Raw genomic sequence first — 27993 nt, forward strand, 5'->3', positions numbered from 1 at the left:
CGTATGCTAACACATACATATGGAATCAAAAAACGAAAATGGTTCTGAAGAACCTAGGGGCAGGACAGGAATAAAGACGCAGACGTAGAGAATGGGCTTGAGGACACAGGGAGGCGGAAGGGTAAGCTGGGACAAAGTGAGAGAGTGGCATGGACATATATACACTACCAAATGTAAAATTGATAGCTAGTGGGAAGCAGCCATATAGCACAGGGAGATCAGCTCGGTGCTTTGTGACCACCTAGAGGGGTGGGATAGGGAAGGTGGGAGGGAGACACAAGAGGGAGGCGATATGGGGATATATGTATATGTATGGCTGATTCACTTTGTTATAAAGCAGAAACGAACACACCATTGTAGAGCAATTATACTCCAATAAAGACATTTAAAAAAAAAAGTAATACTATCTTTTCTTATCTAGTTTTTCATAATTTGAATATCTTCATGCTGTTATTACTTACAAACTCTGGTTTATCAAAGGACAGAGCTCATTGTAGAGCTAATACTTTTTTAAAAACTATTAAAGTTAAGGTGTTAAGGTGAAAAAAGTTGGAGAGGGAAGAAATATGAGAAAGAGGAGGTGGAAGGCTGAAGATGTCTACTATTCAGTGTGAAAGACTAGTAAACATGCATGCCAAATATGTAATTTCTAAAATCACTGTTTAGCCTTGAGCTGATGTTTCATTTAGTTCATTGATCATTCAAAATTTATTAAAATTCTACAGTTAAGGAACTCTGAGAGACACCATGATGCATGATTCCTAAATCTACAAGAAAGCACATATACGAAAGGTAGCCGAACCCTGGTAAACACATTTATAAGGGATATGGAAGAAGTAAATCCAGTGGACAAAAAGAGAAAAGAGAGAATAAGAAAGATAAGAGGAGAATCTGAGCAGCATGTCATCTTGGAAATCGAGCTTATATTATTAATATAATTGACATGGCATTTAGGACATGTGAGAGGCATTACTGGTGGTCACTCGTATCCCGTTCTGCTCTCCTTCCAGGAATGTAGAAAACATTTTCCAGCCCCCTTGTAGGCAGACATGGAAATTCGATTACATGTAGCCAATGAGCTTTGAGCAGCAGTGGCTGGTGTCCGTGCCAAGGCACAGGAAGAGCAGATAGAAGATGTCCTTTCGCTCTCTTTCCCTGCCAAGTGTTGGGGTGGTGAAATGTCCATCCCATTGGTGGTGTTGGCTTACAAACAGGTATGATGCTATCTTAAAGTGTTTTCTTACAAACAGGTATGATGTTATCTTAAAGTGTTTTCTCCGTGTAAATTGGAAAAACAACACAATCACGTGGCTCAGATAGAAGAGATAAAACAAACACATAGCAACATTTTTTAGTGGTATGTATTGATTTACCATGTCCAATCTCACATCCTTAATATATTTAATCATGGAACACAACTTACATACCTAAAAGTTCCACATTGCAATTATCAGCACGTTGCAGTAGGCATCTTACCACTGTGGGCTATACAAAATTTTAACAATTTCCATGAAGTACCTGGAGCACTAAAAAATGATCTTCTACAGAGTTTGAGTAAAGTAGGTTTTAATCACCTCTTCCAGTCAAGACATTGTATTATTAAGTACCACAAAGTCACTCCCCCAAGATCAACTCCAGCCGAAATAGAAACATCAAGAGGGACATGAAACTGTCAGAAATTCCTGGGAAAATGGAGGGCTGTTGTGTGAGGGGATGATGGTCCTAGTCTAGGGCATTTTGCTCTGGATATCATTTTTCTCTACTTTGCCTTGGGGCTATCAATGGTGCCAGAATCCACGTAAATGCAACTGCCCTCAGGCATAAAATCTTGGCAGCACAAATTCTGATTAGGAGCATCAAAAACTTGCGATGATTGATAAGCCTTGGATAGTCATGTCTCTTCCCCGCCCCCTCACCCAAACCTCCAGGATGGGTGATACACACTAGGATGGTTTTCTGGTACCCAAGCTGCTCCACCTGCAGGCTCAATGGAGATTCTACCCCACAAACATCAGGTCTGAGACAGATTGAAGTTTGACTTTTAGCTTTCCCCATATATATTTCTGGACAGAGCAATGAATATCCCAAGAGGAATATTAACTGACAAGTTAAAATACGAGGATAGCTGGGGAGTACAGCTCTTTCAAAAGAAAACAGCAAAGTAGATGTCAGAGTCCATCAAAAAAAAAAAGTTTTATAACTGATGGGACAAAGACTCAAAATAAGCATTTAAAATATAGCAAAACAGATAAGGAAAGACAGGAGCAATATGAAACATAAGGAAATGTAAAAAAAAAAAAAAGAACAAAGTGGAAATAGTATGTGTAAAAAATGCAGTAGTTGCAATACAGAACACAATAGATGAGGTAAAATGTAGAATTGATACAGCTGAGGAATTGATTAATAAATTGGAAAATTTGATTGAGGCACTCTCCCAGAAGGAAACAGGAAAAGATAATGATATAGAAAATAGAAAAGTTAAGCAATGTGAAGGTGATATATTGTTCATAAGAAATTGTTATTTTTCTAAGCTATCAATTTGCCTGTTAATTGAAACAAAATAGCCGTGTTTACCAAGGCTGATTATAAAGATAGTCCAACCTGGTTTGAGGACATGAATAATTAATATGAGAGTGAAACAACTTATTCAACAAGAACAGGGAAAATATATTTTTCCTTGGAGAGATGCCATATTTTTTGATTATTTTAAAGTCATAAGCATATAACATTCTGAATGAACATATCATTATGCTGTGTGATAACTATGAAGAAGTATATATAGAATAATATTCTAATGGGAGAAAATTATAATAAAAGTAATCATATCCATTTAATAGTGTTTATCATCATTATCATATTGCAAAGTAACCTGGCTTAGATAGGTAGCAGTTCCTGTAAATGATTGTAACATTTTATAGTCAATCGAAATTTTTGTTCTCATTTTTTGGTCTCCCAGCTAAAAATCAGTGTTTTAAGTAAGAATTATCATCATTGTCGTCATCATCTTCACCATCATCTTTATCATCACCACCCTTATGGGTGTTAGTATTCCCAGCCCCCTCCTTATCCACAAACGTATAAAATGGCAAAGGCTTGTTTCTGATTGTGTAAGTATTGGGATTTCCTTGCCACCAACCCCCTTATACCATGCCTTAAAGCATACGTGCCCAGTTTTTTGTTTGTTTTTTGCCAAATCATTTTCAAAATGTTTCATCCTTCCTTTCTTCCTTCCTTCTTTCCTTTCCTCAACATTTACTGAGCACTCACTATGTACCAGCACTGAATGACGTTGGTGATAAAAGAGAAAAAAAAAACCTATGGCCCCTGACTTGTACAAGACCTCAAGGATTGGTGAACAACTGTTCCATGCTCAGCTGTCCTATGCTGAATGTCCTGGGAGCTAGGGGATTTGAGGAAGCAGAAATTCCGGACCACAGAGATACTGATTATATGTCACAGGTATGTTCCCAGGATGTGGGAACAAAGAATGTTGCTAGTCCAGGATATGCAGCAATAGAAAAACAAGGGGGAAAATGTGACTACAGAGATATGATAAAGGTAAGCTAGGTTTTAGGGAAGAAAAGATGATCAGCAACTCCTCCAGGAATGTAGGCATGTACTCTCTCTCTCTCATTCTCTCACAGATATCACACACATACACAAACACACCTGAGGTTTGACTCAAGGAGTAACCTTAAGCATATATACTGTGATTTTAAGAATCAACTCTTTCTATCTGACTCTAATGATTTAGCACTGAGAAACAAAGGCCTTCATTTGCCTGGTAACTATGATATGGTTAAAAATGTAGTGTCTCTGAGATGGCTGTGCTACTAAGGAGCATAGGAACCAAAGTGCAGATTTATGGTTTCTAGCTGATGAGTCACTAGGAATGGGTTTAAGTTTCAAAAATAATCAATAAAGTGATAGTACAAAAATCACAGCACCTTATAAGGAAGTCACAGTCATCCAACCATTTGCTAATGGTACTTAACATGATAATACGTTGATTAAACTCACTAAATTGATGGGGGTGTATGTACCACTTCCTTAAAAGACCAGAAACTGTCAGATGTAAAAGAGGTTAATACAGGGAGGATCTCTCTGTAAGACAGCCAGGGGTCTTTTTCAAGTAAGTAGTTAGATGTTCAAAGAACAGAAAGTGTAGCTTGAAGAAATGGAATCTAGGCTTGGGAACAATTTAGGGCTCTTGTCTTCAGGGTTCCCCAGGACAGAGGTTCAAATGGGCCAACAAGGGGACCTTGATAATCTGCCCAAACCTATGATGGTATGTGCAGTTCTCACCCAAGTCCTAAATAAGTAGGCTTCTAATGTCAAATTGGTTTTCTCTACCAGGAAGAAATATTTCCCTTCAGAAGTGATTAAGTGGACTTTCTACTCCAAATTCATCTTGTATGACTTTGGGTAGTGAATTTTTCCAGGAAGTGGGTGAGTTGATCTTGATAGTTGGAAAATCACAAACAGTAGCATAGTCTGAGAGAAAAGAAACTGCACAATACTTTTAGAGCATCCGTTTATCCTTCAAAACTACATACCTCGCAACAACATTTCAAAGCCTTTGTCATGTACAACAGAGGAGAGTCCAGTCTTGGAATAAGACAATCTCTTTCATAAATAATAGAGTGACACTGAGATTAGTGAACATTGAGATCTATACGATTCTGTCTCTGGGAATTTTCTATTCATGAATTCTGCTGAATACTGAGGTAGAATGATTACTTCAATATAAAAATCTCTTAGAGTTAAAAGAAGTCTAAGAAATGGTAATCACCTGTGTGGCACACATTAACAAGATTAATGTTTGTACTATTATTGAAATGGGTATATGAGAGTTCTGTGATTTGACTGTCCTTTTGACTAAATTATAGTTTGACCTAAGAACTTAACACATGCCAGTTATAAACCAGGGCGGAATACTTTGGGTAGTGAATGTTAAGAGTTATGTGTTATTGTGGAAACTTCTAAATGGCAGCTGCAAACTTACGGTAAAAGGTGCATCTTAAAAATGTATTCTTTACCTTCAGCATTTCAGAAACACATCTAACACATGTGCCTATTGAAGCAATATGAAAATACAGAAATATCAAGGAAATATCACTTATATATTCATAAGTTTGATTTGATGTACACCAGCTTAATGTCTTATGGAACTGCTCTGTCGGTGCCATCCTCAATTAAGGTGGATGCTCATGTAGATCAACATATTACCAGTGTTACTCTACCGATTTAATAGGAATTAACCTGTTAAAATGGGCTCAGATTGATTTGTTGTCTTATTTGGTTAGGTGGCTACACATCTGACAATTCTCTGACATTGGCAGTTTACTTGTAATGAAAGAAAGCACCAAAGATAAGAAGGGGGGATGCAAACATGGGAATCAGGTTTCTTTTACTAAGGGTGATTTTTTTTTTTGGCCGTGCCGTGCCACATGCAGGCTCTTACTTCCTCCGACCAGGGACTGAACCTGAGCCCCCTGCAGTGGAAGGGCCAAGTCTTAACCACTGGACCACCAGGGAAGTCACAATGGTGATTTTCATGTTGTGAGTAGGGGTATTTTGTGTCTACCCAGTGTGATCTATGTGGAAATCTCCCATTTTATAGACTCTGCTGTCTCTTTATGAGATTTGCAAAGGAGAAGGTTCAATTTACATCCACCCCTGGGGCCTCAATTTGGCAACCACTCCTCCACACTACATCCTCTTCACCGCTCCCAGTTTCACTTTTGGCTACTGCCGTCTAGAGCTCCCTGCTCCATGCTAGGGTACTGGGCTGCACTACATGTTGCTGTGTTGTGAAAATCCCACACCTTGTTTTATTACCGTATAGTCTAATTCCCCCAGAGCACCAGCAGTCAAGGCTGTATGGGTGAAACAGTTTTCCCTGAAGAATTGGGACTAATTAAAGAAAATTAATTACAACAGAAATAATATTTTAAAAACCTTTTAATATTATATCCCAAATACGTCTGTTTCCCTAGTCCAAGAGAAGAAAAAAAGACAAATTCAGCCCCTCACAAAGGGCCATTTAAGGGCACACACCATGTCTGTCTTTTTTTTTTTTTTTACCTTGTAAGTAATCTTTTATTTTTAATTGTAATATTATTTATGGGTTTTTGCTCACTAGGAATTCTGTGTCGCTTTCAAAGAGATGGTATGAAACACAATACATCAGGAGAAAGACATGTGCTGATGAATTATGGTCCTGAATCTCATCATTCCGGTGATGTATGTTAGAATAGGGATGGAGGAGTGAAGTTGAGGGATGAGTCTGTGTGCTGTGCATTCTTGAATGATCCCCAAGAAAACTGTGATACAATTATTATCCATGTTTAGCATCATATAATCACAAAGTATTTGCCTGCAGAGGGAACCATTTTGCTAGGTACCTAGGCATATACACCACCAACACCCTGGGCGACATCCATTTACCATGTCTGTCTTGCTCTCCTGCCTTCTTTTTCTTTACCTTCAATGTGCACCCCTCTCCTTTTAGTAAAACTCTATTGCCACCCCCCACAGGGATTTGTTTTGCCCTAGTTTCCATCCCCTTCCTCCAAAGAGTATAATCCAGAAAATGAAATCATCTTCAATCATATATTTTCAATGACATATTTGATCTGGAACAATATCAAGAGAACTTCATCAGAAAGTCCTGGCAGAGCTCACCAGGCAAAGCAGAACTGTCTGCAGAGGCCAGGCATCGCAGAGCAGAGTGAAGAAGCCTGGGTTTGGAGTTGAGCCTCAAAGACCTAATAACTGCACAGTCATTAAATTGGAAAAAAGTATAATTGGTAGTCCAAAGATGTAGAAGTGGTTTTTCATTGGATAGCCTGAGTTAACAAATAAATTAAATGAAAAAATGTTGAAGACTTCAGAGGAACATCTCTGAAAGGAAGTTTTAGAATTAAATCTAGAATTAACATAATACATTATAAGATTTCTGCAAGACTAAGATATAAATATCTAAACAACAATGAGGAGGTCTCTTTATGGTGAATGAGAAATGGAGGAATTCTTTTTTTCCACTCAACAAATATTTACCAGGTGCTTAATATGTGCCAGGAACATTTAAGGTGCTAGGAAATATAGCAGTAAATAAAAGGAATAAAAATATCTACCTTCATAGAGCTTACATTTTAGAGGTGGAAACAGATGCTAAAGAAGATCAATTAAATGAATGGGTTATGCCATAAATACTTTCAAGGCAAGCAGAACAAGAAAGGTGGATATGGACTTGCTGGAGATGTCAGAGAACTGTGGTTTTAAATATTGTGCTCAAGGAAACCATATGTTTATAGGTACCAGTGAAAAAATTTCTATGAAAGAGCCAGCAATGACTATAAATAGAAGCATGAGGCTCTACAGAAAACAATATGTATCTGCCACATTATAACAGAAAAATGTGACATTACCTCATGTCTCAAATATTCTAAAGATGTCCTCTCTGTATAAGATGAATATCATCATGGTGTTACTTAAAAAGTGGCTTCATCAAGGTGAGATTAGGTGCCCCTTCCACAGATTTCCATAGCACCCAGTACTTCCTTGTTGTAGGAGCTTCTATTCCCCAATATTGTTCTTGGAGGAGAAGCTGAATATAACAGAGACACAGACCATGAAGCCTCTGATAGAGAGAAAAGTCTTCTAAGGTCCTGCTAACTTTTAAGTTTCCACAAGGTTGGCTGTACTTTGTTTCCTGCCCTGGTTTTCTGAGATATGTGTCCATAAAATATTCCCACCCTTATTTTGGTGGACCTCTGTTTTTTGCACCTAAGCTTTTTGCTTTCAATAATTTTAGCTCTGAGTCACTACCATGTCTTAGGTACTGTATATAGGTGATATTAATACTCAAAGCAATCTGGAAAAATGGGTATTATTATGTTTGTTTTCTAGATGAGGAAGCAAATATGGTTCGGTAGGTTAAATAATTTGAACAAGGTCACATGGCTAGAAATCCTGGACTGCATGATTTCAAAGTCCAGGCTATCTTGATTCTATCACATCGTATCTTGTAAAGTAATTCGATGACAAGGTAGGTATGGGTCAATTGACCCATAAATGTGCAAATAGTTCACAGCAATAGTAACAAATAGGAAAAAAGATTTTTCCATAAACTCTTTTTATTCTGGAAAAGATTGAGTATACAGAAGTGAATCTTCATAATTAAAAAAGATAAGGATTTTGGCTAAGTGTTCAGGAATAACAAGAAATTGCAATACTGTAGTAGGTTAATGATTAGAAAGGTAAAAAAGCCACTTTATATAATTTCTGAATAGAAAGTAATAGTGTAATCAAGACTGTTAACAATTGGAAAGCATCAAGCTTTGATTGGTTGAGGAATTTAAAAACTGATATTTAAAATTTTATTTTTTGAGTAGGCATTAATTTTGCATGGTTGAAAATTCAAAATATACAAAGGAATATATAGTAAAAGGTTGACCTCTTACCTCTGTTCCCCAGCCATCAACTTTTCCTCCCTAGGGGCAACTAATATTTTTCTCTTCCTGGCTATGCTTCTAGAGATATGTTCTAAATATGCAGATGTGTTGCTTTTAAACTCCTTCAGTTTTTAAGAACGTGTTATTGTATGTTCACATGCTGTTATAGGAAGTAATACAGAGAGATCCATATACCCTTTACCCAGATTTCCCCATTGGTAATTTACAGTAGAATACTATATAGTATTCTATACTATACAACTATAGTTCAATATAGAACACTATATTCAATACTATGCTGTAGTTCAATAGCACAACCAGGATACAGAGCAGTTACATAACCAAGGCTTCCTTGGCAGTAGCTGTCTCTCCCTCTGTGGCTACAGCTTCCATCAGGGTGACCTCTGGGCTCCAGTAACCCTGCCTCTTCTCTTTGTTTCTCCAGTTAGGAGCTGCACTTGCTAATTTCTGGATTACCTCGTCAACCCCTGCTTAGCTTCTGAGTTCTTCCGTGGCCTGTGTTATCAATTCCTTGCATCAATTGTCTTTGTAAATATTTGAAATGATCTCTATTTTCCCTGTTAGCCCCTGCCTGAAACAAGTGGATTTAAAGAAAAGTGGTGATGTGGCATTTCTTGCACACCTGGCTTTGTAGTTTCTGTTTTATACCCACTATGTTGTTATCAAATCTACCTATCCTGTTCTCTCAAACTGACTATTTGCTAGGCGATGCTCTTTAAACCAATGTATAATCTTTCCCAGACAACCATAATTTTTTTTTTTTTTTTGGCTGCGCCCTGCGCCTTGTGGGATCTTAGTTCCCCGACTAGGGATCGAATCCGTGGAGTCCTGACCACTGGACCGGTAGGGAATTCCAGACAACCATTATTTTAAAGTGATTTTTCTGGGAAGGAGGCTTGAGGCAAAGATATAACTTACAAAAGGGGCGTTTGAGATGGAGTGTCTTGACTCCCCAGGTTCAGAAGGCCTTTCAGGTCACAAGGTCTATCTATGGTACACTTGCGCCTAATTCTTTATAAGCATGCCATTTTTCTTTATAGATTGAAAGATCTTCACAGAACATGGAAAAGCTCTGTTCTGGGCTTCTGCATTACCCCCACCCCGATTCCCCTCTTCAGCCACGTCCTTGCAAGCCACAACTGATCTGAATTAAGAGAGTACCCGGTCAGAGTCTTTAGGTGGCATAGACACATCAGGAGGGGCCACACATAAAGCTATTATCAGCCATTAACTACCTGGTGAATTGGTTTATTGGGTGTTTGTGACACTCAAGAACTGACTGAAGTTTTGATTGGGTGATGAGTCAGGGCTAGGATGGGAGAACAAAGCACCACCCAGGGAGGGAGGCAATTTGGACACAATGCCCCCTCAAGAGAGCTAGCCTTGAGCCTCATAAATTTAAAGGCAAATCAGAACTTTACTGCTTTTGGCCAAAGAACATTGACAACGTTTCAGAGCAAAGGGCAAGTACAAGGCATTCTTCTGAAAAGGTTACAAGATTTCAGACAGAACAGAATGAAAGTAAGTTTCTGAATATAAAATATACTATGTTTTGGAGGTGGTTTTATGAGAAGTGATCATCAGAACAATATACTACTGTGTCAAACAGATTATAGTCTGAAATAACTTTCAGTGTTCTCCTAAAGTACTGATGAAAAAAAAGTCCATTCATTTATTCATTTAACACATACTACGTCGTGCCAGGTTCTATATTTGAGAAGTTATACATATCTGTTAGAAATAATTTATGTTTTCCTAAAATTGTTCTATAATCTTCCCATACGTATTTTAGGGCACATAAAGTAGTATAAAATGTCTTCTAGCTGAGGAGCCTCCAGACATCACTGTTGAAATAAGGGTGTTCAGATTTGTCTTTATAGTTTCAGGGACATATATAGATTTTGGAACAAGTGTGAATCAATATTTGTTTACATTTCTATTAATTTACACCAAGATTATGCCTTTTATGTTCAGATAAAGCATTTTCTTAAAAAAAAAAAACAAGAAGAAAGAACAACAAACTCTCTTGGATTGAGACTGGAACACAAATTATCATCATTTATAAACAATTCTGGGGTTCCACTGCCTGGGTTCAAACCCACCTCAGCCACTAACTCTGTGTGTGTGACCTCGAGGAAATTACTTAAATTTTTTTCATCTTTAAAACGCGAATCATAATTGGTCACTCTCTTACAGAATTGTTGAGGAGTGTAAATTAGAAAATGCATGTAAAAAGGCCTGGCACACAGTGAGGGCTAAATAAATGCCTGTAATTATTCTTATCTCTGAGTTTGATAACCGGTTTGGCAGAGGAGACAGATGTACATGAATCGAGAATAGGAAAGAATGATCAAAGGAAAGAATTTCTTACAAGAATGGAAAAGATCAAGTCTGAGGATTCAAAAAGGGGCTAATCAAATCAGAATCTGAATTTTACCCTCCTCCCCACATTCACTAGATATTTAGCATTTTTCTAAGATTGACCCTATAATTTGTAATTTCATGGGCTTCCAGTCTTCTCTACTTCAGCTCAGTGCTGCGTCCTTAAAGCGGAGACTCACCAATGACAAACATCGCCACAACACATAACTGGGGCAACTTGAGTGTTGCCAGGCCTGCGAGTGGGAGCACTTGAATTGTTGTGCGCGGGTTTGGACTGGGCAGCGGGGGTTACGACTCCTCCTCCCCCTCAACCACCGCAGCCGGCAGCTCCACCCCCCTCTCCCCAGCCCCCTTCTTCCAGCTCCCGAGCGCCTTTCTCTTTCGGGTCCGCCCTTCCTCAGGGTGTGTGAGCTGGGCGCAGGAGGCGGGCTCAGCGCTGACGGGCTGCGCCTCTGCAGCCAGAGGGAGGAGGGCGGGAAGGCGTGCGGCGGCGGCGGAGGAGGAGAAGGAGGCGGGGACTACGCCGGGCCGTAGCTGGCGCCGAGCGCGGTGGGAGTGGAGAGGGTACCCGGCTGGCTCGGCTGGCGGCCTCAGCCCGGATCTCGACGCCGCAGCCCTGCGCCTCCCGAGCCCTTGTCTCAGTCACCGCGGCCCCAAGCACGGCGGAGGCGGCGGAGCTGTGGGCCACTGGTAGGTTGCACGGGGACGGCGGTTCCTTCTGCAACCTTTTGTGCTGCAGAAAAGGTGGTGGTGATGATGATGATGGGTGGGTGGGTGCGTGGGTTAGGGGGGTTGCCTCAGTCATCGATCCTCGGTGCCAGCTCCAGTCGTGGCGCCGCCCCTTCCTCCCTGCCTCGTCTCGGGGTCGGGCGCGCGGTGCCCGCGCGGTGCTGGGGAACCCTGACCGGGCGGGCCTCCGGGATGGACGGCGGGCGGCCTCAGCGGCCCTTGGCCTCGGCGGTCTGGTCCCCCGGCGCCCGAGCAGGGGGGTAGGGTCTGGTGGACTGGGTGGGGCCCTGGCGGGGTGCCGGGAGCCCGCAGTTTCTTGGCCCAGGGTGGGGTTGGAGACGCCGTGAGTGTGCAGCGCGTGTGAGTGAGGGTGCAGGGGCGTGCGCCCCCGTGTGCGCGCGGCGTGCGCTCGCCGGGGAGGTGCGGGACTCGACGACCCATTGCGCGTCTCCCGCGGTGCGGCGGTGCGGAAGTCGGCGCGCGTTGGCGCGCACGCTGGCTCCTCCGCCGCCGTGGCCGCATCGCGGGGCAGCTGGCCCGGGGGCCCCATTGAGAAGTAGGTCCTTCCCGGGCCTGCTGCGCCTATGGCTGTTTGCCCGGGCCGCGCGCCGGGTGCGACTGCCCGGGCCAGATAGCACCTCGGGGCAATCCCTGGCAGCCTTATCTCGCCTGCCCTCCTCGTCCGCGCAGCAGTCTGGAGGGCGAGGCCGTCCGGGAACCCGCAGCCAGCGCCCGCTGCGCGTCTGCCGATTTGGCGGGGGCGGGCAGACCGGCCGTGGCCGGGGGCGCGCGTGTGGATTGGGGCCGGGTGCTGGCCAGAAGCGAAAGCGGCAGATGTCCTTGGGCATCGCCGCCCTTGCCCCACCTGTCGCGGATGAACTTTGGGCCAGGTGGGAAGCGGAGGAAAGGGGTTTCCGGGCGGGCGGCAGTCAGACCTTGAGAAGGCGGCCCCATTGTGAAGCTGCCAAACTCTAGTGGTGGAATCTGCAAATCTCTGCCAGAAAGGAGATGGGAACACGAAGGGAATGATGGCCCCGTCCCTTTCTCCTTGTAAATGTTCCACATCCTTAGGGTGTCTCCGCTTCTCCAGCCACGCCAGTTTGCACTCGGGTTGGTTACCGATTTGTGTCGAGCCAAGATGCTGAGTGTGTATGTGTATGGCTGTGGCGCACAGGTTAACACGGGGACTGGGAACTTTTTAATCATTCGAGGAAAGAGGAAGAATGGAGGCAGTAGCATTTTATAGCGTGCTCGCTACTCCTAGCCGAAAGAACAGTTCTTGCACAACATTTCCGACGTTTCTAGACTCTTCATTTTACATTGTTTTTCTCAGATAAGCCACACTACAGTTCAGTTGTAAGTTGCTTTATTTATTTATTTTAACCCTGTAGAGCAAATTAGACACTAAGGAGATAGAAATGACCTCTTCCCAAAGTTTATTTTCCCAGTCATTTCAAAATACAGTATTGGTTATTATTGTGAAGCTTTTGGTACTTTCTTAATTCAAGACCATGATTTATGCTTACACAATTATACTTAATGAATGTTTTACAGGTTTCTCTGTTTTTATTATGTAACTGTGTATGTATTATAAACTTAATAAAATGACCAGCATGAAATACAAGGATTAATGAGCCCGGAGACCTCTTGATTTGATAAGAACTGGTGTTTAAAATATGCTTCTGCCAACATTTTAGGTTATTTAATTGTAAATGAGACTGTTTAGTAGTATCTCTTCCAGGGTATAAGACAGAGGGTATTTATTGACCTTACATAATGGTCAGTGATTTTGTTTACTTTCTCTGTATAATTTTGTATACTTTGGAGAGCTAGTGGGCACATTAACCCTTAAAATTATTTAGTGTGGTGGGAGTAATAAAACCTTATATACAGGATTAAGTTTGTTTTTTTTTTTTTTTTTTTGCTGATTTATATCCTCTGGGGGAAAATCAGCTCGTTTCCTCTAGAGAGAGCTCTGATTTCGTCACCAGCGTATCAAAATAAGTTCTTGGTTTTAAGCTTTCATCTGGAACGTTAGCCGATTCCACTGTGTACACCTGTCCTATTTCAGTTATGTTTCCTAAGGGGCAAATTTCTTGTAAAGACTGCATGTAGACCTGCAGTTCCAGTTACTGTCAGTCATATTTGTAGTGAAACTGAATTTTTTTCTAAAAGTAGAAGGATGATTTCACATAATGATAAGCCATTGGTAATTTCTTTAATTTCTACTAGTAGAAATAGAAAGAAAATGAATGCTGCCCTTTAAGGAATTTGCTATTAAAAGAACTGATATTAGAAAGAGAAACACATTTTTTTCTTGTGAACCAATTATGCATCGTCTTTCCAGGTTGGTGTGGTTAATGATTTGTTTGTAAGGTCAAGGATGGTTTCAGAAAAGTCACACCCTACTTAACTCTTCTTGAAAATTATTGATGATTTAGTTTTTATGAGTTGCAAGTGGAAAAGTAAGATAATTTTAAAGTAACCTTTAATAGGAGCACATAAGTATAGCTAAGCATTTTACTTTCATTGTGAATGTTGTACTTTGGCAGTTAAACCATTTTCTCTCTGCTCAGTATTCTCTTACTTGAGAGATGTTTTAGTCCTCTTTTTTTTATTATTAGAGTAATCTCTGAGACCATTGGTAGCAAAATATTTTCATTAGTCTGAATGGAACTTTTAAAAATTGCTATTTTTTGCCAAGTCCTTCTTCACTATGTGTCTCTCCTCAAATAGCCACCGTGAGGAAACTACCTGCTTCCATTTTTTTTTTTTTTCCTTCCTGTTTTGGGAACTAGAATTAGAACCTGTAACTTCTCTACCAGTTTTCTCTGCCTGAAGTTTATCTTGCTTTTCGTAATATAACCTTTAATGATTTGTGAGATTTATTTACCAAAATTCTTGAGGGCTATATGCTCGCCTTCATATTTATAACCTTATGATTTTTGGAAGTGATATTTTGTTAATTTTTTTCATATTGCTGTTTTGTTAATGGATCTATGATGAAGCCAGAGATTTGTGGCTTTTTTGTGTGTAGGGATTTTGCGTGGGCTTGAAAATTTCCATATGGAGCTTCTATATTTTGGGGAAAATCACTCCCTTTAGGTTCCCAATGCCATTCAAGTTTACTGTTATATGTGTTAGATTTATGTATTTCCATGTCTAGTCCGTCTTCTCCTCTTGTCTGGTCTCAGGCTTCACTTTTTATATTTGCACCAGTACCTGTACAATGCTGGGACACAGTAAGACCCAAGAAATATTGTTGAATGAGTAAATGAATAATTGAATGGCTGAGTGGATACACCCAAAGAAATACTACTTGGAACTGTAAAGAAAGCCACTATGCAAGCAGAAGGGCCTTTCTTCCTTTTTTTTTTAATTCATTGCCTTTCCACTGTTATATATTACTTTTGAGTAGGATGATAATACAATTAGCAAACTGGGATAGGTTTGAGAGATAAAGGGGGTGCTGTAAATAATTATGCCAGGGCACTGGCTATAAACTGAGACATACGGTCACCCGACTTTTGAAGGACATTCTTATTTTCCTGTGATGGTATCTATCACCTTGCCTGAGAAAATTTGACACACTTGCTAGTTAATGTTTGCAGACTTTTCTGTTTGTAGAAGCTTCATTTGCAGTCAGATGTTGGGTGTCTTTTGCTTAGTCACCCATGGCTTCCCTGTCCAGAGGCCTATGGGTAGCTCTTGGCCAGGCTTAATTTTTCCTATTTTCATTGCTTACAGGATTATGTCACAGGACTTTCTGCTTGTTTCAGCTGCTTATAGCTGGAAGCGTTACGTACTCTAGCCTTTGCTCTGTTTACTTCCCTTTGTTTTTTTTGCTTTTTGTTTTTAATTAATTTTTATTGGAGTACAGTTGCTTTACATTGTTGTTAGTTTTACTTCCTTTTGTTTTTTATGCGGTATTTAGTCCATCTTGTAAGAATTTCACATGAGCTCTTTTCCCTTTGGCTGTTTTTGACAGAAGATCCGTTGATACTTTGCCAAAACTTCATGTTCAAAACATTGGCCAAAATCAATTGCAAGTGCTAGAGATTTATAGATTTTAAAGTATCCTAAAAGTGTTATTTGGAGGGTATATATTTTGGGGACTTTTGAATTACAGTCTTTTAGTTCTTTCTAATGGGAGATGAGAATAAAATCCTTATTATAATTTTTACTAGGTTCCTTTATAGGAAGTCTCTTAAAGAAGCTATATTCTTATACTAGTTTCTGACCTCGTTCTTTTTATTTTAAAATTTTTTCTCTTTTTCACCATCTTTATCATCATCATCCTCTTAGCACCTGTGCATGGATAGCGTGCAATTACACACCAAACAGTAGGCCGAGTCAGAAATGAGTAAAAAATGGAACAGAGTTCCTACACCTTGGTTTCGCCCTGTGTTGCTCCCTTGGACTCTTGTTTGTATTTCTGTTTTTGGCTTGGCACTGGCATAATAGGGGTAATTAGTTACTACACTTTGTTTACTATGAAATTACGACCATTTCCTAGACTTCCACATCAGCTCTAGTGCAAGAGTTGGATAATTACTTTAAAGCTCCTCTGCTTTCAAATCCAGAATGAAGTTTTAGGTTGATTTTCCTTTTAGTATTGAAAAAATATTGGAAAATATATTTTTCCAATGCATTTATAAGCTTGAAAAGAAGAACATATCACCAGAAACATAGTACAAATTATATGAAAGTTTGAGATTTTAGACTGCTTTATAAAACTATTCTTTATTTAAAATCAGTTTTTTATTTTTTCTAATGTTCCTGTTTCTGGGTTTTCAGTCTAGATTTCTAAAAGTCTAAATGAAATCTATCTCACTTGTGATAGATGTAGCCCTGAAAAATCAAGTGGAGATATCTTTCTATATCTGGCATCCAACCATATAACCAGCAAATATTGGCTGATACATTTTTTCCTGCCTTAGAATTTTTGATTTAAAAAAATCTTACAAGGTCTGAGGAGGAAGGGTCTATGATTTAGAATGGTTTTGTATAAGACTCTCCTGTATGTGCCTTAGAATTCCAACATTTTTCACACTGGAAATAACCCTAGAGTTAGTAATTAAAACTGCCTTCCTCCAACCGTTTCACAAATGAGGCAATAGAGCTTTTAAATAAAATAACCCTCCACACATTTAAAATAGGATCCCACTTACAGAAATTAATATACATTTTTCAGGAACATGATTATTGTGTAAAAAGTTACACACCTGGGCTTATCACTAAACAGAGCCATGTGTGTATAAAGTGATGTCAGTGGGCTTTGGAACCAGACAAATTGGGGTTTGGGTTTTTGCTCTGACTTTCAAATAGTATTACTTGCTTAACTACTTTAGAACGGGGGTAATATTTTCCTGATGGGACTATATAGTTAAGATTAAATGATATAAATTGCATATAGCTTTTGGCTTGTAGAAGGTGCTAAAAATTTAAAAACTGGTTTTAAAAATTTCCCTTCCCCATTAAAAATCCATTTACTTGAATAAGAAATCAATTTGAACTTTATAACATTAGGATTGGGGAGATTCTTTGGGGATAATTATATTAAATAAAAAATTATTGTTAGGTAACAATTTTTGTTACACTGTAATTCATTTTATGTTAAAACCAGAGGCTTCGTTGGTGAAACAGACTTAATTATCTAGGTTTCTTGGTTACCCAATTTGAAAATAGTTTGTGACAAAAAATGAAAGGGAAGGTGTCTAAACTAAATCTAAAGAAGTTTCAAAGGTCGATAATCATGTTGGTTTCTTGGAATGATAGTTCTGGGTGTGTTAGCTCCTTCCAGGGTCCCAAGCAGAGGAAGCACATACCTTTATTAATTCAGTAGTAATCCATTTCCTTTGGATAAAACTCTTATGTGCTGGTTAGAAAAATAATGAAGTAACAAATCTTTTTGGGAATGAGTTGAACTGTTGCCACTTCAGGCTTTGTGCACTTACAGAGGTAAAATGAATCTATTCAACTCATTTGAGCCACCATCTGCCCCCAACAAGTTAAGCACAACAGAAAACCCACCAACCAAAGAAACCTTTACAGGTGGAAGAAACTTTGCGTTTTCTTGGTCTCAAGAAATTAACCCGGTTAATTAGGGAGGTACGAGATAAAGATAGATTTTCTTATACATTTCTCCCCAAGTAAGAGGTGAAAGGCACAGAAGAGATGTTAGAAACCGTAAGCAATGTAATAACTATAAAGAAGTGTTTTTGAGTTGTTCTCTTTTAAAAAAATGTTTTTCCATGAGCCTTTCAATCATTTGCCTCAGAGCAGTCTTAGGGAGGACTGTTGCTATTTTATGGCTGAAAAGAGTAGACATTAAAAATTTAATTGCATAATAATAACATCACACATTCGTAAAGGGGTTTGCAGCATGCAAAACACGTTCACTTACTTCTCATTTGATCCACATAACAACTTTATGAGGGAGGAAGGATGGAATTGTCCTCATTTTAAAAATTGCTACTTGTGCCAGGTCAAGAGGCAGAGTTCTTAGCAAGGCAAGGTCTAGGACGTTTTCTTTTGACCCCAGTCTCAGCATTATATTTTCCATAGGATACTGCAAATCTGTTGAACACATGAATAGGATTTGGATGGTGGAACCAACATTTAAACCCCTAAGTTTTCTTGGCTCTTCATTTAGCCCTGGTAGCTACTATTAGTCTCCAGGTAGAGTTTAAGCAACAGAACACAGAGGAACAAGCATGATAAAATGTTTGAGGTTGCATTTACCTGAACAAACTCAAAATTACTTTAATTAATATTGTATCCTATGTAACCTGTACCTGGTGTTAGTATCTCCTGCTTCATCATGCTTTGCAGTTAGAATTGATATAACTGCTTTATAAGTTGTGTTACTTGTTAAAGGTTTATTTTTTTATTTCATGTTTAGTATCTGGAGTAGAGCAGAAAAATTATTATGCCTGTGTTCCCTTGGGACTCATTGGAAATTGTACAGTGACATCTTCTGGGATTTAGGCTGGTGAGTTATATTTTGCTTTTTCTGTTTGTTAACCCGTTGTATGAACATAATACTATAATGTGTTTTAAGTACTATATAAACCAGATGAGTGTGAAATGTCAGTATATTATTATAAATATATATAGTGTAATTATGAAATTTTTAATAGTGAGAACTGAAATTATTATTACAAAATGCTAACGTTATTATAATTGAAATGTTTGACCTTTTGAGTAGATTTTCCTTTTTTTATTCTTGTAAGATAAAGGAGGTCTTATGGAATAATATTTTGAAATATAGTAAAGAGACAGTTGCTCTAATTTCAGGGAAATTTTAGTAAAACTGTTAATCTCCAAAGATTGGTGAAGTAATTTGCAGAAGGTTTGGTTGTGTATTATACATAAAGAATGGCAAACAAGTAACTGAAAGGAATATCATTTTCACTTAGTCGTTTCTCAGTTTACTGCAAGTGTGACGTTCCTTTTATCACACCATGAATTTAAACTGTTAAAAATAGGCAGTGCTGTTGTTGTCTTTCTTTAGTTGTCTTTTTTCAGTGTGTCTGTGTACCTGGGCTGACACAGTTGTCCATGTGGCTCCAGGTCTTTGAAGGGGAAAAAATTTAATAATGACCTTTTTAGCATTTAAAAAATTATATTAGTGTGAGTTCATGCTTTGGTATGTTATTCTACTTGCTCAATATCTTTGTAGGTCCTGGCTTTGAATCACGTAGAGTGGTTATAATGTTTTGAAAAAGCAGTTTCATAGTAAGTGATCTCCAAATTAGCAGTCAGCAGTAGAATGATTCAAAAGAATGATGGGGGAAAAACAAACACTGTTGTTTCATTTAATAGATATAACCTGTCAAATTTATGAAATGTAATTTAAGACGTTGAAAAATGGAAGCATAACTAAAGTTTTCAGTTTTGAGGAAAAGAGCAAGAAGTTTGAGAACTATAGGTACAAAGTACTTTTAGAGGATATGGAATAAGAAATGATGTGGCTGGGTCATTAACTCATTCAATTGAAATAAAGCACAAAACAAGGAACAATGAGTAGAAACTACAGAAATGTGTGTGTATGTATCTCTCTCTCCATACAGTATGCATATATGTGTACATATGTATGTATGCATAAAGATGTACTTATATATGTAAATAAAAAAAATTCTAGCAGAGCTGCAAAAGGGGAAATGAACCAACTTGAGAGGCGGTGAGTTACCTGTCATTGAAGGTGTTCAAACATAGACTGGACAACCGTTAAGATTCCTTTGGATTCTGGGATTAAACAGTATCAGAAGGATTTTTTTTTTTTGGCCACACTGCACGGTATGTGGGATCGTAGTTTCCTGACCAGGGATTGAACCCGTGCCCCCTGCACTGGAAGCATGGAGTCTTAACCACTGGACTGCCAAAGAAGTCCACAGAAGGATTTTAAAGAATTTTAAAATTTGGAGGACCATCAAAAACTTGGTGTGACAGGCTTATTTTTAAAGTCAGGTTTATTGAAGTATAATTTATATACAGTAAAATTCACCCTTTTAAGGTGTATAGTTTGATGACTTTTGACAAATGTAGCCGTTTGTGTAGTGTCAATGTATAGAATATTTTCATCCCCCCCCCAAAATTCCCTTGTGCCCCTTTGTAGTATGCCCTCTCCTCCCAGCCTCAGCCCTTGGCAGCCATCGATTGATTTCTGTCCCAGCAGTTTTACCTTTTCCAGAATGTCATATAAATGGAATCACAGAGTATATAACATTTTCTGTCTGCTTCTTTCACTTAGTGTAATCCTGGTTTTTTCCTTTTCATTGCTGAGTGGTATTCCATTTTATACATGCACCACAGTCTCTTTGTCCGTTACCCTGTTGGTGGATGTTTGGATTGTTTCCAGTTTTTTTTGTGGTTATGAATGAAACTGTCATAAACATTCATGTTCAGGTCTTTGTGTGAACATATATTTTCAGTTTTCTTAGGTAAATACCTACAGGTAAGGTGGGTGGGTTGTTTAATAAGCATTTATTTAACTTTATAAGAAATTGCCCAACTGTGATCCAAAGCAGCTGTACCTGACAGAGGCTTCTAAGAAGCTAAAATAACTATAACTATACCAAAGTATGTGCAGATGAAGAAGCCCAATTCTCATTCAGTGCATTAATTTATTTATATTTTATATCCAGTTTTAACAAGTTTGATTAGCAGATGTTTTTTAAGCACAGCAGTGGATTAGAAACAGTAAATTAGAAGGCCTTAGGGATAGGTTGTTAGCAGTTGGAAGCAGCCAAAAACGATATTCACTAATGTGACTATAATTACTGATTAAGAAAAAGAAGGCAGGAACTTACAGGAGTGAAATTCTTCTATCTGTTAAGTTCTATGTCTGTAAGACAAGTTCCCAAACATGTCTGCATATTAGAATCACCTGTGGTATCTTTTAAAAATGTCAGAGCCCAGGCTACGCCCCAGATGATTTAAGTCACAGATCTGGGATAGAGCACAGACATCAGTATTTATTGAAGCTCCTAGAATGTGTCAGTGTGTAGACAGCTTTGGGAACCATGTGCTAGAGGCACAGCATGATGACATTGAAGGAGAACTGGACTTGAAGCCAGGAGACCTGGAACTGCACACCTGGCTCTGGGTAGGCCCTTGCCTTCACGGCTTACAAGTCCTCTTCTCTGTAATCGGAGGTTCCGGGAAAGTGAACTCCTAGATGACTCTGGCACTAAAATTAGATGGTTCTAGATATCGCTGGACTGATAATGGTCATGCTTAGGAAGGACTCCATTTCCCAAGGAATGACTCTGTTCTGAATGGTTCGTTTCAGGTACCTCTTGAAAAGGATTTTGTTCACATGATATTTTTGTTCTGTATATTTAGACAGTTATGTTACATCTGTTTTGTCTTAAATTTTGTTGCTATGTGTTGCTAAAAACGGTTCAAGCATACTGGAGCAGTTTTTTGATTACAGAGGGTGACTTATTTTGATAAGCCTGATTAAAAAAGAAACTTCCAGAATGCAGTACTTCTCAAAAGAATTCTTTGTATAGTAGTTGTGAAACTTATCAGCTATTTTCAGAGCTGGTCTAAGGAGCTGAGGCATCTAGGTTATATTTTCAAAATGTTGCTCCTGGTGCCCAATGTATAGGAAGTTTGGCCTCTTGGAGGGTGTTCAGAGCTGAGTAGATTCCACACGGTCATGGTCTTTTGAATGTGCTGGTCTTGATGCATCAGGTTCCCCTACATGTGTGTTGTGGTTTGGACTTTTTGCTTTAGTTTCAGCTAAACTTCACAATTGCATGCTGTACCCAGTGTTTTTAAAATGTACACTGTGTACATTTTCCTGGTAAATATTAAAGTGTTTCCTTGTTTAGCGTTGTCTAGTTTGGAGTCCTCATATATTTCAAAGAAACAGAGTGGTGCCTGTGAACATTGCCAGGTCTTCCCTGTGCTGTATAAATATACTTGAGTGCCACTGTTGCTGATTGGATTGTGAGGGACTTTGATATTGAAGACCCTTAGGTGTCATTTAAAAAAATTACAGTTGTTTCTGGTACTTGTTTATGAAACTCAGTTATAAAAGCAGTGTTCAGCTACAAGTTGACTTTTTTATGCTTGTTGCATTTTCTGTTCTAGACTCTATTCCACAGAATATTGCTGCTTCTGGTATCATATTTTCTGTTTCCAGTTTTTATTTTTGCTCTAAACTGCATATGAAAGGCATTAATGGAAACAGTAAGGGTCTCTGTTGCTGGTCTCCAATGTGTAGTGCTCTGCGATGCAGAAGTTAGCAGTGGGCCTGATTTCTCGGTTCACATTTATTCTTAAGGATGCAGTGGGCGTGGTGCCTGTTGCACGTATATCTGCAGTATTTACAGAGAGTGCTTTGTAATTGTTTATCTTGCAGTATTTTTTTTGATACAAGTTTTATTTTAGAATATAAAACAAAATGCTTAGTCATGCATATTGTTAAAAATAACAAATCCATAAGCAGAGTTTTCATGGTAAAATACAAAGAATATACTGCTGGGCTTCCCTGGTGGCGCAGTGGTTGAGAATCTGCCTGCCAATGCAGGGGACACGGGTTCGAGCCCTGGTCTGGGAAGATCCCACATGCCGCGGAGCGACTAGGCCCGTGAGCCACAACTGCTGAGCCTGCGCGTCTGGAGCCCTGTGCTCCGCAACAAGAGAGGCCGCGATAGTGAGAGGCCCGCGCACCGCGATGAAGAGTGGCCCCCGCTCGCCGCAACTAGAGAAAGCCCTCGCACAGAAACGAAGACCCAACACAGCCATAAATAAATAAGTAAATAAAAGTTACTTTAAAAAAAAAAATAGAAAGAATATACTGCTAACACAGGCTACATCCGATGTAGTCACGGTAGCCGAGTTCCCTGATGAATGCCTTTAATAAGAAATTTTGCAGTGAAAATTATTGGACATTCATATATGTTGACTTTGAGACCTTTCAGTCTTTATTGTCTTTCACGTCACCCCCATCTTTTTAGAGGGTACTTCCCCCTCTTCTGATGGGACAGTACCTACGCTACTTCTGCCCGTTAAAAAGATAAGTAAACGTTGACTGTGTAACTGCTCTCAGGATCTTTCTCCAATATTTAAATCTACTCAGGAAATTTTCGGCAATTTGATAGCATAAAAAGTTTTGTTTTCGGTCGCATCGAGGAGTGGAAGGTTATGCTGCTTAGTCAGCACTCTTCCCAGCTAAAAATGAAATACTTACTTGCCAATCAGCTAGCCTCCACATAGCTTTCTTAGTGCCCCACAGTAGATGTTCTTTAGAGAGGCAAAATATAAGTAAAAAGGATCATTTAAAAAAATCTATGCAATTTGCTGAGTCCTGGTTGCACCATTCATATTCCTACATGAGTGTCAAGATCTGAAGATATTCCTGTATATAGGACAGTATGCTACAGAGACCACGAAACCACCTCAAAGAGCTGTTAGTTTTGAGAATATGCAGTTGTTTGGAGCAGGAGTCCTGAGGTTTTATAACTAAAAACTGCAGTTTTCCAGCCCTGAGAATTACTCATCAGAGGTTCAGCAGGCAGCAGCTATTATGTATGTAATATCTAAAATGAGCTTTTTCATGTTCCAGTACAGCAGGACTCTCATTCAGAAGTGTTACATAGAGTATTGATCCTTAGTTCCTAGGTTAAAACTTTTTGTTAGCGGATATTAGAAATGCTTATTTCTTTAACTTTCTGGTTAAGTAGTGTTTTCTACAGGGAGTGTGTTGTTTGCATTAGTAAAGTGTAGTAGGTTTCTTACATATGGTAAGTTTTCTTAAAGTATGGTAGGCTGCTTGGTTGAAATTTCCAGAGTTCTTAAACTACATTTTCTGCTGAACAATCTCGGTTAAATCATTGTCTATCAGGTTAGATGTCTGAAGATCCTGTTGGATAGTTTTGCCCAAGCCAGGTGATATTTTTTATGGTGTTTTGGCTGCTGGAAACTTAACCAGTCATAGTTACTCATCTGACAGAAGTGTCTTTTTCTTGTCACATCAAGTCTTGACCTTTATACATTGTCTCACTCACTTTCTTCACTTTTCTAATTTTCCAGGTACTTATTTTTAAGCTGGTGTATAATTTCTGGCTTTTTCTCTCAAATTTTTGTATCCTGCCATTCATTATCCTCAACCCCTAGAGATTCTAAGTATTCCTCTTGGTCTGCCTTGATAGAGCAAGATTGACTTAACGAGGGAGCAAACTTTTGATGATTGCGTTGACCAGAGAAGCCTGTGCCCACTCTTCTTTACTGTGACTTTGCACACTGTTAGCTTGCTTAGCAATTTTTATACTAAGGGGCAAATAAGATGACTTCCAGCTTAGCCTCTTTTTGAATTATCACCCAATTCAGAACGGGTGAAGTGTGAATTCATGAATTTTAGGAAGTTTATAATGTACCAGGGAATGCAGTAAGGTGACTGGTGGAAATCCATGGACTGTCATGGACCGCCAGATTTGGAAGAAACCTAGACCGGCGTGTCACTTAATGTGGACTGATTGCTTGAGTGTCACCACCTAGGTAACTCTCCTTGGGTGGTCTCCATCTCCTCCACAGCCCTGATTATTTAGGTTTCACTGACCCTCCTCTCCTTCTCTTTCAGAATGAAGTATCAGAGAAACACTTCCCGCCTGTAGCTGCCTGTCAGGTTAGGTATGTTGGAGGCCTTGGATCTGTCCTCTTGTGCTCTTTCTGGACTGCAGAATTAATGGGAAAGGAAGGATTAATTTGTCATTTGGCTTAGAGTAAACATTTGTTTGTTCAGCGTAAAATCTGATGAGGTTTCATATGGCCCTCTAAAGTTTATTAGATGAGAAATCTTCAGGTTTTTGCATGCATATCAAAGTATGCATGGTGGTCACCTCCTATTCCCATCCTCTCAACAGAGAAATAAATTATGCAATTAAATATAAATTTATTTTTACATTAATAAAATAGAATAAAGCCAATTAATTTAAATCTAGAAGTGTTGAGGGACTAAGGTATTTTGGTTAAATTAAAATTGGAAATAGTCTAAGATTTAGAGTAAAAAGTAAGTAATAAGCAAAACTATATGGATCCCTTTGACATTTACTTTATCTCAGGAATCATTCTTGATGTTAGTTTTCAGTTGTACTAGAGATGTGTGGACCATAGTGAGGACAGGATGGCATCTGGTAACTTCTTCATAGTCTTGGTTTATTTATTTTCTAATGAGGGAAAAGAAAATACAGCATGCAAATGAAGGAATAAGGTTGGGACTTTTTTTTTTTTAGCTTTCTGATTGCTTAGATTTTGAATGAATATCCAAATTTTAGAAAATGATTCAATTAGGAAAAGGTTATTTGTTTTACAAAGGGATTCGTGAGAGTTATTTAATATAATAGCCTAATTCAATAAATATTTAATCTTAAAATCACATTTTTTTTGACATGTTATCAGTTGACATCGTTTTAATTAGTGATCTGAGACATTTAAAACTGTGCTACCTACTTCTAATTGAAGATCAAGTAGAAGTAAAGTTTATCAGAAGTGACATTGTCACTCAGTTTCCCTTGGATTTTATTTTCCAAAATTCGATTTATCTACAAGTTTCTAGGAACCTGGCCATTGTTTGTGGTACTTCTGGTTGCTGGGGTTTTCCAAATTATGTAATGTGATCATTGTGATGAATAAATAATATTAGTATTCATTGTGAATTGTTCTGCCATTTACCAAACTATTCAAAAGTGCACTGTCTTAGGTGTTGCAGAATAAAATAACTGTCAAATCTGTGGTATATTTTAGGATTAAATAGTCAAATAACATTTGATTTTGATATATGTTTAATATTAAAAATGGCCTGATTTACTGGATTTAGGATTAACTTTTAAACTACAAAATGGTTTTCTTTAAATAATTGATTGGAGATATGGAATAAGGAACATTTACAAGGTTTGTGGGAACCTTACCTTAAGACTCCTCCATACCTTAAAAATTTTTTTAGGTCTAAATTGGATTCTTTGGAGAAATTGATCAGCTTTTATCTTTTATTGTATGCCCCTTAAACACAGTTGAAGGGTTAATTTTAAAGTTAATTTTTATGTTGGAAATATTGTGTGGATTCTTGTGAAATTGTGTATGATTATTTTTATTTGCTTCGTTATGTTGAGCTCTGTATTTGATTTGCTGAATAATCGCATCAAGGAATAAACTTTGTGTGAGTGAATGGAGCGCTGCATTTAGAGAAGTATTGCTGTTGTTTTCTGTTAACGCTTCTCCATATGAACCTTTCAGTAGTCCTTCAGACTTTAATTTAACCTGCCTTTGAGTTCTTGAAGGCAGAGAAGTAGTAGTCATTTCATGCTCGCTGTGGAACATTTAATAGACATAGATAAAAATCGGTCAGATGTACATTGGCTGTTTTTCAGGCCGGTGTTAACTTCATGCTCCCTGAGCCTTCTCAAACCACCCAGCTTGGCCCGAGGTTCTGAGCGTTACACTCTTCTAATCTGAGTCTGTCTGCTTTTAGGAGTGTGCAGACTGGTGCCTAAAATGGAAGTAGATGTTAATGGAGAGTCCAGAAGTACCCTGACCACCCTGCCCTTGCCCGCGGCCGAGGTGAGCTCCCCGGGAAAGGCAGAGGTGGAGAAGCCCCGCTGTTCCAGCACTCCGTGCTCGCCGATGCGCCGGACTGTGTCAGGCTACCAGATCCTCCACATGGACTCTAATTATTTGGTTGGCTTCGCGACTGGTGAGGAGCTCCTGAAGTTAGCCCAGAAGTGCACCGGAGGTGAAGAGAGTAAGGGGGAAGCCATGCCTTCCTTGCGCGCCAAGCAGCTGGATGCAGGACTTGCTCGTTCCTCTCGTTTGTATAAAACCAGAAGTAGGTACTACCAGCCGTACGAGATTCCAGCTGTCAATGGCAGGAGGCGAAGGCGGATGCCCAGCTCAGGAGACAAGTGCACTAAATCTTTACCTTATGAACCTTATAAGGCCCTCCATGGGCCTCTGCCTCTCTGTCTTCTTAAAGGTAAGAGGGCTCACTCCAAATCTCTGGACTACCTCAATCTAGATAAAATGAACATCAAGGAGCCAGCTGACACAGAAGTGCTACAGTACCAGCTTCAACACCTAACCCTCAGAGGGGACCGTGTGTTTGCTAGGAATAATACATGAGTGACTTGCAGGGGATGTAAACCAGTTTAGGTCAGCCTACACTTGGCTTGAAAATTCCACTGTTGTACTCTGTACAGGACTCTTTACATTATAGATGGTTAAATCAGCTAAGTGTTCCTGGAACATAAAAATTGGATCAAATTTTGAATACAGGAATGAAATCACAGGTACTTAAGGTGAAATCATTCTAGAGCACGCAACTGCAAGGAAAACAGAATGTTGACCATTAGTTTGTATCGCTTTTTAGCTGGGAAGAAAAAGGCTTTGGTACAGTAATATCGTCTTTAAAATTCTGATATTCAAATTGGGAATGTTATCTGCTTGGTTGTTGCTGACTTGGTATGATTCATTAGAAATTTATATCTTAAGTACTCAAGTACTTCTTTAATCTCTGTACTTTACTATAAAATATATGTAATGATTTGTTTTATGAAATTTAGGACTTGAACATTGCTAAATTGGACCACGTTTTATTTTTAAATATTGAGTTTAAATATTTTATAACTGGTTTTGCACTGAAAAAAATTAACATTTCAAATTGACAAGAGAATAATCTTTCTTCACTTGCTTCAATAATATTATTGAGCAATGAATTTTTTATTTCCGCATGGAAAGTTATTGATCTCTATGGCTGTAAAATATTTCTTTATAGCGTTATTAAAGTGTGTCTTAATAAAATTAAATTTGGGATACAAAGTATTTATTTTACAGTGGGTGGGGGGAAACTTTACAGGAAAGTTTCCAATATGAAGTTTTCATAAGTTGAAAAAGT

The 27993-nt window shown here is 38.9% G+C and overlaps 1 protein-coding gene across 4 annotated transcripts; it reads left to right on the plus strand.

The window, feature by feature from the left end:
- Positions 1–11369: 11369 nt before the first annotated feature.
- Positions 11370–27679, plus strand: MACIR (macrophage immunometabolism regulator). 4 transcript variants are annotated; one of them, XM_068534027.1, is made up of 4 exons: positions 11370–11552; positions 18496–18585; positions 24688–24737; positions 26575–27679. In XM_068534027.1, the coding sequence occupies exon 4, from the start codon at positions 26598–26600 to the stop codon at positions 27219–27221; it is 624 nt and encodes a 207-aa protein (XP_068390128.1). In that variant the 5' UTR covers positions 11370–11552; positions 18496–18585; positions 24688–24737; positions 26575–26597; the 3' UTR covers positions 27222–27679. The 4 variants fall into 4 exon arrangements, with proteins under 4 accessions (XP_068390128.1, XP_068390151.1, XP_068390145.1 ...); XM_068534044.1 differs by lacking the exon at positions 11370–11552 and adding an exon at positions 11934–12481; XM_068534035.1 differs by lacking the exon at positions 11370–11552 and adding an exon at positions 12511–12947.
- The last annotated feature ends 314 nt before the right edge of the window (positions 27680–27993 follow it).

This window comes from Eschrichtius robustus, chromosome 2, assembly GCF_028021215.1.
Source record: "Eschrichtius robustus isolate mEscRob2 chromosome 2, mEscRob2.pri, whole genome shotgun sequence".
Classification (NCBI taxonomy): domain Eukaryota; kingdom Metazoa; phylum Chordata; class Mammalia; order Artiodactyla; family Eschrichtiidae; genus Eschrichtius; species Eschrichtius robustus.